This window comes from Rhineura floridana, chromosome 1 (genome assembly GCF_030035675.1).
Source record: "Rhineura floridana isolate rRhiFlo1 chromosome 1, rRhiFlo1.hap2, whole genome shotgun sequence".
Taxonomy (NCBI): Eukaryota; Metazoa; Chordata; class Lepidosauria; order Squamata; family Rhineuridae; genus Rhineura; species Rhineura floridana.
Genome location: NC_084480.1, coordinates 49203755 through 49220562, shown reverse-complemented (window position 1 = coordinate 49220562; position 16808 = coordinate 49203755). Strand labels below are relative to the sequence as shown.

The 16808-nt window shown below is 40.1% G+C and overlaps 1 protein-coding gene across 4 annotated transcripts in view; it reads left to right on the top strand.

The window, feature by feature from the left end:
• The window catches only part of ARHGEF28 (Rho guanine nucleotide exchange factor 28), a 244137-nt gene that overhangs the window by 111625 nt on the left and 115704 nt on the right, over window positions 1-16808 (top strand). For all 4 annotated transcript variants that reach the window (XM_061621010.1, XM_061621004.1, XM_061620991.1 and 1 more), the window contains 2 exons: window positions 1258-1310; window positions 2591-2642. In XM_061621010.1, the coding sequence (XP_061476994.1) occupies window positions 1258-1310; window positions 2591-2642 (105 nt within the window). The remainder of the gene's footprint in view (window positions 1-1257; window positions 1311-2590; window positions 2643-16808) is intronic.

Below are 16808 nucleotides of genomic sequence, written 5' to 3'. Positions count from 1 at the left end.
AAGTGATGCTGTTGGCCAGTACCTCACTGCAATTATGTTTTCCCTACACTGAAAAAAACGCGATCTAGGGAATAATTGGATACACCAGTAGGAGTGTTTCATTTTGCTACAAGTGCATAGATCAGGAAGTGATGCACATGAAACAGCCTTAAGAACTGAGGTAGTATCTCTTTTGAAGGAATGTTTCTGGTGCTCTGTTATAGATTTAGTAAGCGCTGAAAAATTAGACACAGACAAAAAGCACTAGAAGGATCACTTGTTTTATAAAGTAGAAATCATAGTAGCTTCAGGTACACACCAGCTATTTTTCGAGCAGCTTAGCATATGACAAGTGAATTGTGCATTTTCTTTCCAATGTAACATGGAAAGGTGGAACTTCCCTCACTCATCCAGTCTGTGAATTCTAGGTGCTTGCCTGAATATTACATCGGAAGCCAAAAAGAGGAAGCATGATTCCCTTGGACTTCCTCCCTACCGCTTTTATAAAATATCTGAAGCTGCTGTTACAGAGTAAACTAAAAAATGAAAACAGATTTGCATCCCGTGATACAAAAATGGCTTAATAAAAAAATAGCTAAAAGAAAAAACTCTGCAAAGTTTATTTGTTTCTTTTTGACAACAATATTTATCTTAGCTAGCTACCTAGATTGTCGGGTGAGCAGGGGATTTCACTGAATGTGCTCAGGCACAGAATATTCATGCCTCTCTTTCATAATACTGGCACTGTCTGTGGCTGGGGGAAAATGAATTAAATATGGATTTGGTGCAGTATGTCCTTCCTCTAGAGTTTTGAAAAGGAGCCAGGAAATAAAATAATAACATAGTCACAATTGTTCCCTGTAGTTAAAGGGAAAGAGCTAGTTTTTAAAATGCATGATATTGCCTTCTCCCCCCTCTTTTTAAAAAAATAGTTAGAATCTCATGTATATTATAATATGCTTGCAACAGTCAGTGCTGTTTGATAAGTATATATTTATCAACAAGACTAGTTTATGGTTCATCAGCATGCCCCTTTAAGAAAAAAGAGCTCATTTACAATTAGCCCATTAAAATAACACAACAACTTATTGTAGAACTATCTAAAATTTCAACCACAGGCATGCTTCTTTGGGAGTAGTGCAAATTGTTTTCAGTCTTTGTGTATCCTTCTATTTCCCACTTTTAGTGTTTGTATGGGGTGAGGTGGGGAAGAAGAATCAACTTCCACAGTTTGGCAACCACCAAGGGCTAATGGGAAAACTGCTTTTCTTTAAACAGATCCTGTGGACTTTGTTGCTGAGGAGTCATCGCTCAAAAATGAAGATACAATGGTACAATTCAGTTATAAATTTATAAATTATTAAAATCAACTAAGCTAAACTTATCACACCCTTTGCTTTGATATCTAAACACCTTCCAGAAATAAAATTGATGCCTTCCAAGTAGCACTTTTTCCTATTCTTGTTCCAACAGAGAAAAGATATATACGTGTCAGAGTAATTTCAGCCGTCACCCAGTATAGTATAGTATAGTATAGTATAGTAAAGTTGGCTATGCATAATGAATTTTTGCTTCCCCTCCCTTGGGTCGTTAAGCTGTGATAATTGGGGCCAGTCACATTATTCATCATGTTGTGACATAAAGCCTATGGCAATAATTTACTTTGTCTAAAAGGAAATGTGTTGTCTGACTGATGATAAATACAGTTAGCTCTACTTTGTAAAAGAACTGATGAAACAGAGCCATCTTATTCCAGGTGTCTGAGAACACAGGGCTCTTTGGACCAGCCTTATATTCAGCTGGGCTCCCTCAGTGGCACTACACTGTCTTAGCTCAACACCTTTCCTTGTTACCTGAGATCCTTTTTCAATTGGTGATGGCAAGGCTTGAAATTAAAACCCTTTGTGTTGCAAAGTATGCCGTCTTTCACTGAGGTGTAGTCCCTCCTTTGTCTTAAGAGTGCCTTGTATTTATGTTCATTCAATAGTGGCCCCAGTTCACCGGAACAGATATCACTAGCAAGCCTAACTATGTGCTGGATTCTGGCCAATGTGTTTGCACCTGTTTTCTGACATGGGAGTGGTTCGTGGGAGAGCTCCCAAGTCTTTAAATCACACTGGGGAATACATTAGCCTGTATGGGAAGCAGATGGCTGTCATGTTCTATGGTCTGCTTTGAGTTCTCTTTGATTCCCCCCCCCCCAAAGTAAATTATAGGTTGTTCACCTAAAAGCTTCTGGGTGTGTTGTTTCTTTATCTGGTGTCTGTAAAGAAAAGAGCTGGCTACTCAAATATATTTTTTCTGTGACAGGCCCCCCTCTTTGCATTATTTGAAATATAAATTTTCCAGTGGGCCAGAATAGTGGATGATGGATTGAGACATTATGATTTGAACTCATGATTCGTTGTTTGGGAAAATTAGGCAAGGGGTTATTAAGAGAATGGATGGTCTTTCTTTGTGGATGATTTTGCTTGACATTTTAGAAAATAATAACATTGAAATACAGCAAATGTTATTGATAAATATATATTGTGTTCTGAAATTTCCCAGCTTCCACAGTTTATTACAGACCACAAGCTGTAACAAAATCTGATTCCCATTTGTTTTGTAGTTCTACAGAGTTCAGCCAACTGAAAATGAAGATGATACAGTGTTGGATTTAGGTAAGGAGCAGCTGTGTTCTTTCAGTCCTCCCCTCCCCCATCTCTTATAATTTGCTGGTTATCACTGCTGAGTAGAAATTGCTCTCTGGTGACAAGAAGTGGCAGGCTTGGAGATACAATGCAGTGAACTCTCTTCCTTCTCTCTCTCTCTTTCTTCCTGCTGCCTTACAGTAGTTTGCTCTGTATTTCTAGGCTGATAGCAAGGGTAGCCTGTTCTCTGTCTGATCCTCTTTATGTGCAGCTTCCAGCCACCACTGTTTGCTTTCCAGGTCCAAAGTAAGTGGAGACAGCAGGTAAACAGGTTCTATACACAGCTCCACCAGCAAAAGAGGACTCTCATAGGAAATAACTTAGTGCTTGACCAGAGCAAGAGCTAAATTACACAATTTCACATCTAAGCAATTTCACATCTAAGCATGTAAACATTGGACAGTTGTAGGATAGGTTTTTGATTTTGTTTTGGTTTAAGCTACTGTAACTGATGATTTTTCAAGTACAAGAGGCCAGCATGGTATTAACCAACATTTTATTAATCAATCATTTCAAGCATTGAAAGAAGAGCTCTTGGCAATCGTGGTTCCATTTTTTAAATGCCTTGCAGTATTTGTATGCCGACTGGAACTCCTGCATTGGAGGATCCGTGTTTGAAATTTTGGAGGGTGATGTGGGTGAGGGTTTGGGAGAGTTGATCCTGGAAAAAAATATGGAATCTGGTTGATATTGGAAATGGACCCTGTAGTACTCAGTCCATTGTGGAATGACCTCTAAGAGTGACAAGAATAGTTGAGGAGCTTACGTGCCTAGAGTTAAAAAGGCTGTGTCCCAGTCGCAGTCTAGTAGAGTCTTTTGGAGAGTGTTGAGAGCAGAATTAGAATAAAATGGACCTGCATATTACTTAACATCTTGGTGAATGCACCTATGAGCAACAGTATGGGGTGAGTAGAGTTGATTGGTTCATTGGCCTTGGTTATCCTATTAATGTTTCAGCCATGAGGTGGAATGAGGCATCCAAATTATGTAATGATGGAAACTGTGTTTCCTGTAGTTCAGGAATTCCCAAACTGTGGTCTGCCTCAGGCAGCAAAATGTCTTGAGCTAGACTTGGAAAACTGGGACACTCTAATATTCCTTTATATTCACAGCAAGGACACTGCCTGTGGTCTGTTGCCATCTCCTCATACTATTATACAATGCAGGAAGATCTGTTCTGTAAAGAATCAAAATATTCTTTACAGACATAGTTTTACTGAGATATCATTGTTTTTAGTTACATACAGAAGGGTCGTAGCTCAGTGGTAGAGCACCTGCTTTGCATGCAAAAGGTCCCAGATTCAATCCCTGGCATCTCCAGGTGGGGCTGGGAATGTCTGCTGTCTGCAGCTATGGAGAACCACAGACAGCCAGTATAGACACTACTGAGCTAGATGGACCAATGGCCTGACTTAGCGTAACTCGGCTTCCTAAGTTTTATGCTCCCATATGTTTGTGACATGACATCAGGCTTAACAATTGCAACCTGTACATTTCTGGAGTACAGCATTGGCACGTAGAAAGCTACCATTATAAAGAGACAGAGCATTGTCCATCATCATTTACACTGACTGTCAGTGGTTTCTTCCTTACCCCACCTGCGGATGCCAGGAATGGAACAAGGGGCTTTCTACATGTAAATTGTGTGCTCTCTACCATTGAGCTATGGCCCTTCCCTAGGAATATTTAGAGGTAGAAGGTAGGAGAAAGTAGATTTTTCTGCCTTCTTGACTAATTGTAATTCCATAGAATTCAGATAATAAACAATAAAATACAACAGAAGCAATAAACAAGCAATTAAAATGCAATTAAAAATCAATATGAATATTCATTGCGATGGATGTGCCCTCTCCCATCTTCAATCACAAATCCACAGACAAACTGTGAACCACAGTATGGGAAACCCTGCATTAAGCTGTTTTAAAAAAATAAACCTGATTATGGGCACAATCCAAGTTGCATTTACACCGGGCTGAGGGGAGTTGGATGCGGCAGATCTCCAGCTGAGCCAGCTGGGTCCTGGATCAGCTGGGCTATGCTGGCATAAACTCAGTTGAGACCAGCATAAGTGAAGCTGGTGTAAGCTGATATAAGTCCTGAGAAAGGGGTGTGTTGGGGACATGTCAGAGAAAGGGCTGAGGTGAGGGGACTTAGGCTACACTCCTGCAGGTCCCAATTCAGGCAGAAGTTATGCCAGGAAAAAGATTGGTCTAAGAAAATTAATACAATAGAAGTCAGTGGAGAGGGCTTACTTCCCGGTAAGGGTATTTGGGACAGCAGGTTTTTACTTTCTGTACCCTGTGCACAGCTCCTGGCTGAGCCAGTGTTCAGCCAACCCAGGGGCTCCTGAACGGCAATTGAATGCATTGGAACTTTACGCTGGCTTTTCTTGCTCCAGCACAACATTCACCGACTTCCCCTGAGTTGGATTGCTCTGCCTAGGCCTTACATGATGTGACAAGCATATCACATGGAGTGTATCAGTTTGGGAATCCCTGGTCTAATACAATATGATTTACTACTAGCATTTATTTTATACATGTATCTAAGTGCTTGAACTAGGGGTTACAGAAGACTGCACAGTTAGTTCCATTTAATATTTAATGTCCATTTAACATTAAGATAAGAACAGTACTTTTTTAAAAAAAACAAACTGACCCATTTTGCAATAAATTGTACATGCTTATTTTAACCAGAAAAACACTTCTTTTCCATTTTTTAGAAGTTGAAATATGTTAATACAAACTTTTGCCCAGAGTACCTGCTGAAAATAAGGAAGGCTGATTTTAGATAATAGCATTCTGGATTACACAATTACTTTGTTCAAGTGACCTGGCAGCTGATGTTTTTATTTTGTTGAGCTCCCTGGCTTGTATTACTGAGGAGGTGAGAGATTCTGCCGACTGCTGCTTGCACTCCAGAAGATAAAAAGCACTGAGGCCAAATTTTTGGCATGCTTCATGGTGTGACCAGGGTAGCAGCAGAAAATGTAAAGGCGTCTGTCTTTTGAATTTTTTGGTTTCCTCACTAATTCCAATTTAATCGCTCATCACTCTAAAGTATTTAACAGAATGATCTGCTGCACTGTGTGGTCCTCTGGAGCTGCAATGAGATCTCTGTAAACTGTGGTTTCAGTACTGTCTTTTCTTACATTTATTTTCTTTCTGTAATTAAAAAACAAATAAATCTACTTTCCTCCTTAAACTCTATAAATTGAATGAATGAACAAACGTTTTTAAATGTTTTGGGTTTTCACACACACATACCCTGTCCTGATTTAGCCTTAGATAAGTGAAATGATTTTTTTACTTTTCATTTGGTTTAAGAGAGAGTTTTAGGCTGCAGTCCTAACTACATCCACAGAAGGACGTTCCATTGAATTCAGTGGGGCTTACACCCAGGTAACAGGATTAGAGTTGCAGCCTTAGATAGCTGGGCATCAATCCAGATGTTGTAGAAAGCTGTTTTGTAGAACAAATGGGGCACAGATAGAGTATGATGGCTGAAAAAGGGCTGGGAACAGGCGTTTTACATGGTTTCCTTTAGGGTACAATGCAGAGCCAGCAAAAGTAGAATAATATTTGTGTGTGCCTTATCTTAAGGTTTGTAATTGGCAAGCAGCAGAGCAGAACAGGCTTGCTGAGCACAAGCTCCTGCTCTGTCTGTGCCAACAAAAACCTTTCTGTGTGGAGCCCCTTGTGTCTACCTACTCTTGGTCAACTGGGGAGCCAGGTATTTTAATAAATGTTGATGCACTGTTGACACCTGTGTTGATCTGCCTTGGTATTACTCTGATTTCATCTTCTGTCTTCCTTCTTCAGTTATGGTAGTTGCACATTATTGATCTTTTAGAGTTATTAACTGACCAGAATGAGTAGTTCAGAAGCAATTTGTTTTTGTTTTTTTTGCTTCCCACATTGAAGTGTTATCTCCAAACCTTGAAAAACTATGGTTTGTCATTGAAACAAGTCAACTTCAAGTTTATGAAGCTAACTAACTTCAAAACTAGCCCTAGTTAAGGTTAATGTGGTTAATCTTAACCACGTTTTATGTTTCTGATGCAAAGGTAAGCTGTGGTTAATTGAATCGGAAACAAAAACTTCTTTGCTGGAGGAGAAGGCAGAGGGAAGTCTATGAGCCCAAGGCCCATGAAGGCAATGATGAACCATTGTATATCGTTGTCTAAATTGGGTGACTCTGTCCTTTGACCATGGCCTTTCTTTCCCCCCAGGTTTTTCCTTCTTGTGATCCACTGTTTGGTTCCTCCTGCAGTGTATCTTTTCTTCCTTCTCCACTTTCCATGTTAAAGACGTTAACATTTTAATACATTTTATTGTATTTTTCATTTAAAATATGGAACTTTGTTGCACTTTTTAAGAGCTAAGGGATGTGCTAAATTGTGCTAAGGGATGCTGGTGTAACAGGATTATTATAATTAGATACAAAACCTCTAAGGATTGTGACTGCTTAACATGAAGCTTCAAGTCATGACATGCTAATATCTTCAAAATAATGAAAACTTAAAACAGAGCCTTTGGCTCTTATACTGTACTGTATAGAAATAATATAGGGAGTTGGGTTGCAAGAAATCAGGTTCTGGATTGGAGAGAAGCATGAGAAAATGCCGTATTTTATTGCTTGAAAATTTATGGTTATGCAAGTGTAAATAGAGCTTAAAGAAATTATGTCCAAGAAAAATATTAAGTAGGCAGTTTGTTCTCTTTTTTCCTGGCTTTCTTCAAACCTCAACACTTAAGAAAAGAGAGGTGAGTAAATGATGAAGAAAGTTTAGCTTTGTGTAGTCTGGGTTCCCAGAACTCTTTCGTCCATTTTAAAATTAAAAACAACTTTGGGAGGGACTCACAAGAAACCCTTTATTCAGATACGTCACTGGGCTTTGCTTTTTTTCAGCTTGCCATCATTTTCTCTTTCTCACACACACGTGCATGCATCTGTGCACGTGCAGGCGCGCACTCACACACACACACAACCTTGAATGAGAATGTATGTGAAATATATGTTCCATGGTTTCCAGTGTGTACGAGAAAGAGTGGATCAATTCTAGGGATGGGCGAGAATTCAGCTGAATTCAGATTTTAGCACCAGATTTTTCTGTGTCCTGTATGCTTTCCATGTTTGCAGAATGATCATGCTTGCTCTGAACATTGATGGCTTTGCCCCAACACCAACTTTTCCCCTCAAAAATATTGCTGTTTTCATGTTTTTACTCACAGCACAGCAGTACATCTCTCTCTCTCTCTCTGCCCCGCGCCCCACCACTCAAATAATCCAAACTCCAAGCAGGAGGAAAAAACCCAAGTCTTACCCACAGTGACTCTAGGAGAATGTTGAGGAGGGGGACCGAAAGCTGCTTTCCTCTTTTCCTTTGCAAAAGGAAAACAGCTGGTTTCTTCTTGCTTGCTAATGTGAAAACTGACCAGCCTCAGTCACAGTGGAGGAGGAGGAGGAGGAAGTGGCGAAACAGCTTTCCTTTCCTAGTTTAGCACTAACCATGGTTTGCCATGATGTGTAAATTATCTATTATGATTAGAGCTTGCCGTCCAAACCAGAATGGTAAGCCATGCTTTGAGGTTGGCTTCCAAATCTGGCCCAGATATCGCAACAAACTGTGGTTAGTGCTAAACTTCATACTGAAAGGAGGGACACATTTTGATAGAAAAACTGAAGCTTTGAGATTGTGGCTTATTTCAAAACTATTATTTGGTGGGTCATCTGAATTGAGCTGATATCTTTAGTGTATATGGTTATTCAAGTGTTTGTGTTCCAGTTCCTTATATTTTCTTCTTGCTTATACGGCCTTCAGCTTTGACATAAAGGAAATCTTGTAAATGACCTATTCCAAAAGAGCTGTCCTAGCTCTTTTTCAGCCATCATGTTTTATCTGTGTTCAGTTCTGTTCTGCGGGATAGCTTTCTGCAGTATCTGGACTGAGGCACAGCTGTCTGAGGCTGCAATTCTAGCTCCACTTACCTTGGTGTAAGCCCCACTGGATTCAAAAACTGGATTCCATTTTGTCAGATGCAAGAAGTATTATTCTCAGATAGCAGATATATCTAAATACTACAGGTAGTCATAGCTGCTTCATTCATGAGTGCAGAGGTGTTTTCCTTTTGTCAGTTGCATCAAGGGGCCCTTCAAAATGGGCAAAATGCGACCTTTGTGCTGTGGGAAGGGAGCTCATTGTCTTGTTCTTGATACCTAGACAAAAAGGGGACACTTCCCTCTTTTTCTCCTCAGCACTGTAAGCACAGTACAGGAAGAGAAGGATCAGTTCAGGGTGCTGGTCTTGGTGTATAAAGCCTTATGCAGATTGGGACCAGGATACCTGAAAGATCATGTTACTCTTATATACCCAGCTGATTACTGTGCTCTGCAGGTGAGGGCTTCCTGCAGATACCATTTTATCAGAAAGTCCATTCTGCACAACATAGGAAGTGGACTTTTAGTGTTGTGACACCTACCCTTTGGAATTTACTCCTCTTATATAGATAGGTGCCATCTCTGTTGTCAGTTTGGTGCCTACTGAAGACCTTCCTCTTTCAACAAGTTTTTTAATGTGTACTATTAATATTTATTGATGTACTTTGCTGCTATTTTGATTATTTTTGTTTGATTCCATTGTATTATTGTATTTATATATTCTCTGATTGTTTTATTATTATGTACACCACCCAGAGAGCCCTTGGGCTTAGGGCGGTATATAAATTAAATTAAATAAATAAATAAATAGAAATCTTACCTAGTTTGCATCTGTATTGGAATTGTTTTCAAGATTTTGAAAATATATTTTAAAAGATTTTGTTAAAAAAAATGTTCTAAGTTTTATCACTTCTTGTATGCCACCCTGGGCTCCTTCTGGGAGGAAGGGCAGGATATAAATTAAATAATGAATGAATGAATGACTAAGGAAAAGCTGCCTGTAGCTGTAGGAAGAATAGCCTGGTTGTCTTGCTGTCGGTGAACATCTTCCCTTTCTTCCTATGTTGTGCTGCAATTCACTTTGTTTGTGGCTGTGAAGTTTGTGAATATCCACAGAGGAAGTGAATTAATGGCAAGGTTGTTTTCCCCACTTGGGCAGGGGGATTTTGTGCCCTATGACTCCCTTCTGTTCACTTAAAAGTACTGGCTTGGTGATATTTTGGTCCAGACTAATATAAATGGCTACAGAAGAAGTATGTAAAAACTAGGACTAAAAGTCCATAAAATAACAAGGGGTAGTGGTGAATCTGTGACATTTCTTTGCAGAGCCTTGATATATACAAAATAAAATTATACAAAAGAAAAACAGAGTAATCCATTCAGAAAAAAAAATTATTTATTATTTGATTTATATCCCACCCTTCCTCCCAGTAGGAGCCCAGGGAGGCAAACAAAAGCACTAAAAACACTTTAAAACATCATAAAAACAGACTTTAAAATATATTAAATCTGTCCAAATTTGGCAAAAAATTGTCAGCAAATATGGAAAACTGTTTCCACAGACTGGAAGCGTTCAATATACATCCCAATTCCAAAGAAAGGGGATCCTAGGAAATGCAGTAATTATCAAACTATTGCCTTAATATCCCATGCAAGTAGTTCAAGATTCTACAGCAAAGGCTCCTACCATATACGGAGCGGGAAATGCCAGACATCCAAGCTAGATTTACAAAGGGAAAAGGCAGCAGGGATCATATCGCAAACATACGTCGGATAATGGAACGGACCAAAGAATTTCAGAAGAAAATCACCCTGTGCTTTATAGATTACAGCAAAGCCTTTGACTGTGTAGATCACAAAAAACTATGGAATGCTTTAAAAGAAATGGGGATGCCACAGCATCTAATTGTTCTGATGCACAACCTATACTCTGGACAAGAGGCTACTGTAAGGACAGAATATGGAGAAACCGATTGGTTTCCAATCGGAAAAGGAGTGAGACAGGGGTGTATTTTATCATCCTGTTTGTTTAATCTATACGCAGAACGTATACAGAAAGCGGGATTGGACCAAGAGGAAGGAGGTGTGAAAATTGGAGGGAGAAATATCAATAATTTAAGATATGCAGACTATACCATACTACTAGCAGAAACCAGTAATGATTTGAAACGAATGGTGATGAAAGTTAAAGAGGAAAGCACAAAAGCAGGACTACAGCTGAATGTCAGAAAGACTAAAATAATGACAACAGAAGATTTATGTAACTTTAAAGTTGACAATGAGGACATTGAACTTGTCAAGGATTATCAATACAGTACCTCGGCATTTATATATATAAAAAAATACAGTACCTCGGCACAGTCATTAACCAAAATGGAGACAGTAGTCAAGAAATCAGAAGAAGGCTAGGACTGGGGAGGGCAGCTGTGAGAGAACTAGAAAAGGTCCTCAAAAGCAAAGATGTATCACTGAACACTAAAGTCAGGATCATTCAGACCATGGTATTCCCGATCTCTATGTATGGATGTGAAAGTTGGACAGTGAAAAAAGCAGATAAGAGAAAAATCAACTTGTTTGAAATGTGGTGTTGGAGGAGAGCTTTGTGCACACCATGGACTGCAAAAAAGAGCAATAATTGGGTGTTAGAACAAATTAAACCAGAACTGTCACTAGAAGCTAAAATGATGAAACTGAGGTTATCATACTTTGGACACATAATGAGATGATTCACTAGAAAAGACAATAATGCTGGGAAAAAGAGAAGAGAAGAGGAAGGCCAAACAAGAGATGGATTGATTCCATAAAGGAAGCCACAGACCTGAACTTACAAGATCTGAACAGGGTGGTTCACGACAGATGCTATTGGAGGGTGCTGATTCATAGGGTCGTGATAAGTCGTAATTAACTTGAAGGCACATAGCAACAACATATATTAAAACAAAACATCTTTTAAAACATTTTTTTAAAAAAACTTTAACAAATAGTTCCCGGAAGTGGTGGCTGATGGCTCTGATGTCAGTGGAGAGTGGAATCTACTCTGGGTTTTAGTCTGAACTTTCGAAGAGCTGTTCAATGTGCTGAAAATCAGAACCAGCAGCCACCACTGGTTACTGGTGATGCTTTCTTAGGAACATAGGAGTCTCCTTATGCCAGGTCAGACTATTGGTCCATCTAGTTCAGTTTTGTAAATGCTAACTGGTAGTGGCCCTCCAGGGCTTTAGGCAGGAGAATTTCCTGCCAGGGATTGAACTTTGAACCTGTTGTATGCAAATCATGTGCTCTATCTCTGAGCTACAGGTATTCTTTCCTTTGTTAAGCTATGTCAGTGCAGTGCCTTTAGTGAGGTGGAAAACCCAAAGGCTATTAAGTTTGTGTGTGTGTGTTATGTGCCTTCAAGTGTAATAAAACCAAATTTGGTGCTAAACTGTGACTCAGAAATATCAGACTAGGGCCTAGAGTTGCATTCCTGCCTTCTTCCACCAGAGGGTGGTAAAGCAGAGACTTGGAGCATCTGGGGCCTGTACAACACAGATCACTAGAGGAGCAGTTAAATTTATAAGGAGGCCAGGACCAGTTGGATTAGCTTCATCAGTGAGATCAACTCGATATACATTCTCCATCTCTTTCTGGTTGCTGAATTGGGGTCTGGGATGTTGAGAGCAAGAGAAATAATTGGAACTTTCTGCTGTTGTGGGAAATAGCAAAACACTCATAGCAAGACTAAATCAGAGTTGGAACTACGGGGAAACTCTCTGAACTAGAGACTGGATCCCTTATGCAACTGTGTCCTTAAAGCATGCTGAGAATATTATGTAACCACAGTGGAATATGCCAAGGCTTCTTCACAGGATGTCTAGTTAAATTTGAGATTGTTAAAGTGAATTGGTTGCACAGAGAGACTGACAATAATACATACAGACCTGAAAATCATCTGGTCTGAGCCTTTCCTCCAAGGCATGATCCTCCACTCCACAAATTTAACATCATGCACCTAATTCCACAGATTTAGTGATTTCTTTCTTAACGTTATAACCCCCCTTTTCATTGTCTGTAGACCCTCAGGGCTGGTACATCTTATACTGATTGTGCTGTGCAACCAGCAAGAGAGTAGAGGCAAGGTGCTCTGTGCCAAAAACAGTCACTTGAACAATCAGAATCTCTTTGAGCATTATATCTGTTGACTTGGACCAGGTGTAATTGTAATGATTCCTTTAGAGTAGCCTTCTCCAACTTGGTGCCCTCCAGATGTTGTTGGATTCCAACTCCCATCAGCTTTAACCATTAACCAACAAAATGGAGGGCATCTGGGGAAGGATGCTAGAGAGCAAAATTTTCACCTAGGAAAATTTGTTGGAACCAAAAGATGCTAGAATTAAACCAAACTTTTGGGGGGAGGAGGAAGGCATGTTTGTGAAAAATTCTAGTATTTAACCAAAAAGGGGGAGCATATTTGTGAACAATCTTGCTCCCTGCAAAGTGAGGCCACTTTTTCCTTTATGTTGATTTTGTGTGTGGGGGGGGGGGCTGGAAAGGATTGGGGGTGGAATCCTCTCCTTTTTTATGTTTCCTTTATAAGTGTGTGCTCCTGGTGGTTGTTAATGATCCAGTTCCTTTTCCCTCTGATATCTTTTCATTTTTCTGATTTCCTCTGATATTTATTTTTTTCAGTCTACAGAGAAGTATCAATATTATTATTTATTCATGAGTCTCCACTTTCGATCTTTATTCTGAAGTCTGTAATTATTGCCTGTTTACATTCCTTTTCAAGTGCACTGCAGAACAGATTCAGGCAGATTATCAAGTCAATGTCTCCCCCCCTGCTACTTACAATCAACACCTCATTCCCCCTGCTGCTTTCTGTCTTTCACATTAGTGAAAGGGAATACACGTTTGAAGAGCTCACATAGAAAGTAGATTGATCAAAGTATCACTCACGTTATCGATGATTTCAAAGTGAATTTTAAAAAAAGAAAAAAAGAAGAATGAATCGGAATTTTCTCCACAAAGATAGAGAATATCAGAAATAATAATTAATCCAATGGCAAATCCGATTACAGTAGGACCCTACTCATATGGCGGGTTAGGGACCAGACCCTTGCCGAAAAGCAAAAAGTGCCGAAAAGTGGGACATAGCGTGCGATCAGCTGTACAATACAGCTGATCGCTCTACAGCTGATCGCTGTCAGCTGGAGTGCGGCAGCTGAAGCTCCCCGCACTACAGCTGATCGCATGCTACCGATGATCAGCTGTAGTGCGTGATCAGCTGTAGCGCAGGGAGCTACAGCTGCCACGCTCCAGCTGACAACACTTGGCCCCTGAAGCTTCCCGCACTACAGCTGATTGCATGCTACCGATGATCAGCTGTAGTGCGTGATCAGCTGTAGCGCAGGGAGCTACAGCCGCCACGCTCCAGCTGACAACACCTGGCCCCTGAAGCTCCCCACGCTACAGCCGATCGCATGCTACCAATGATCAGCTGTAGTGCGTGATCAGCTGTAGCGCAGGGACCTACAGCCGCCACGCTCCAGCTGACAACACTTGGCCCCTGAAGCTCCCCGCACTACAGCTGATCGCATGCTACCGATGATCAGCTGTAGTGCATGATCAGCTGTAGTGCAGGGAGCTACAGCCGCCACGCTCCAGCTGACAACACTTGGCCCCTGAAGCTCCCCACGCTACAGCTGATTAGCTGTAGTGCGGGCAGCTCCAGGGCCCAAGTGCTGTCAGCTGGAGTGCAGCGGCTGGAGCTTCCTGTGCTACAGCTGATCAAAGTGCTGGCGCCGTATTAGCCCAGTGCCAGAAAGCGAGGTGCCAAAAAGCGGGGCCCTACTGTATTACAGAAGCAGAGCCCAACACTAGAAAGGATGTGAAAACATGTATGCACACAAACACAGAGAAAGGCTCCCCATAACAGGTATCCCTCCCTGGCATCAATTTTCCCCTCATAGAAAAACAGTCTCCTCTAGACAGAGCAGCAAGAGATTTTAAAAAAGGGTCAAAAGGGAAACGTCAATGGATGGCAGAAGTGCCTGAAAAAATACATATAACAATTTGTTGTCCTTCCTTTTAAATTAGCTTCTGCAGAATTACAAAAGGTAAATTTGATTATTAAAAAATGAATCTGAAAACCAAATTTTCTTAATCAAATTCAGCCTTGGTTCAGCAAATTCATTTGTTGCTATAAGAAAGAAATGCAGGGTTATAGCTGTGATTGGTCCTGCCCCTGCGTAAATTCTCCTACTCGCTTCTGAGATTTGAAGTACTCAGTGGACCATTTAGACTATCATAAGAAGAATCATGTGGCAGAGGTAAGGCCTCTGGGAAGAGGTGGGAAGGAGAAATTTGTAACAGATACACAGAATGGTGCATTAAAAGGACTATGGAATGGGATATGGGGAGAGGCAGAATAAGAATAGCGGTGGCCACAGGAACCTGATTCTTCCAGCAGTGGGCAAATCATGAAGAGAGAGTGGGCACCTGAAAGCCAGCAATGAATCTCCTGGGCAAGATGGAAAACCCAGTGATAATGCTATAAGGTGCTTTGTCTGGAGGTATGACCATTCCAAACGGGTTGTGCTGTGTCAGTGGATGATTATAGGTCTATATGTTGGAACATTGAACCAAGTCGTATAAATATTCCACTAATAAGTATGAATGTTGTTGAGAAAGTCATACTGAGTTGGACACCAAAGTAATGAAATAAGCACTGCTGTAATAAAATTCTAGGGTAAGTGCTGATTCATAGGGTCACCATAAGTTGTAATTGACTTGAAGGCACATAACATATAATCATTAGCATCAGTCCTATGTTACATTCAAATGGGAAAAGGATTGAATATGATATTTAGGAGCAACACAACTTATGTTTACAGTTTTAGGCTGCAATCCAATACACACTTACCCTGGAGTAAGTCCCATTGAACCCAATGGAGCTTAGTTCTAAATAGACATGTATTGGATTGCAGCCTTAGTTACAGATGGTAGATGTAATTATATAATGTAAAATATAACGTGGGCTAATTGCTCCTTGTCATTTTTATTTATTTATTTTAGTATTTACATTTATAGGTTAATTACTTGAAATATAAAGAAATATTGAACTGGCTAGACAATCCAAGCCATTTCTATTACTTCCCATTGTATGTGAAGTATAAAGAATTTGGACAGAAATTATCTTACAAGTATGAAGTCAAAAGGGGAAAGTATTGGCAGGAGCAAATTTTAAACTTGCAGTGGATGTACTTTGGGGAAATTGGGCCAGTGTAGTCTAGACAGCTTTGTCAAACAGTTGTGTCAGTGGTAGTATATTTTCTGGAATGAGCTACATTTATTTGCTGGAGATATAGTCAGCCAGTGCAGATTTTATACATGTTTGGTAGAAGTGTAGCAAGGTTGAGTTTATATTACAGGAGCATTTTTAGAAAGATCAAATACATAGTGGGGCACAATGTACAATTAAACTCTTTAGCAATTCTCTTTGGTTACCTGAAAATGCATAAAACTGTTGTGGGCAAGTTGCTGATAACAGCACATATGCTTTTAGCAATGTGTTGGAAAAAAGAATGTTTTACCAACAATGGAAGAATAGCTGTGCAGAGTTTGGCAAGCCATGTTAATGAATAAGTTGACCTTTTAGCAAAACAGCTATGGGAAGGAACAAATCAGATGGGAATGCTTGATCATTGGAGACTATTTACTATGTACTGCTGGAGTCATAGTAGTCTTAATGAAAATGTCTGAGAGATATTGCCAGTAGGGTAATGTTTTTAGGTAATAAGGTTTTGTTTGGATGTTTTATATCTATTGTTTTCTATTTTTTAAACAAATGTTTCAATAAAGGATTAATTTTATTCATGAAAACATAACTTCATGCTCCATATTCCCTGATAGATAGCAAGTTTTAGGTCTGTCTTGTACAGGATTATTTTGGTTGTGAGGACAGAGGACTGGAGACTTGTAGCGTGTTGATAATATCTGCTTGTTTACTGAAATATAAGTTTAGCAGGAAGGGACGGGCTGCTAGTCTTGAAATAGCATCACCCTCTTCTCCTTTGCAGCTCCTCAGGGCTGCTGCTTGCCAGCCAGTACCTGAGGTCTGCTGTTTCTAATTCTCTGCTCAGAGTAAAACTGCACAGTTGTTTCCTCCAGTTCCCACTTGTCACCTTCAACCATCAGCTGTCAAAGACTGTTAGTGAG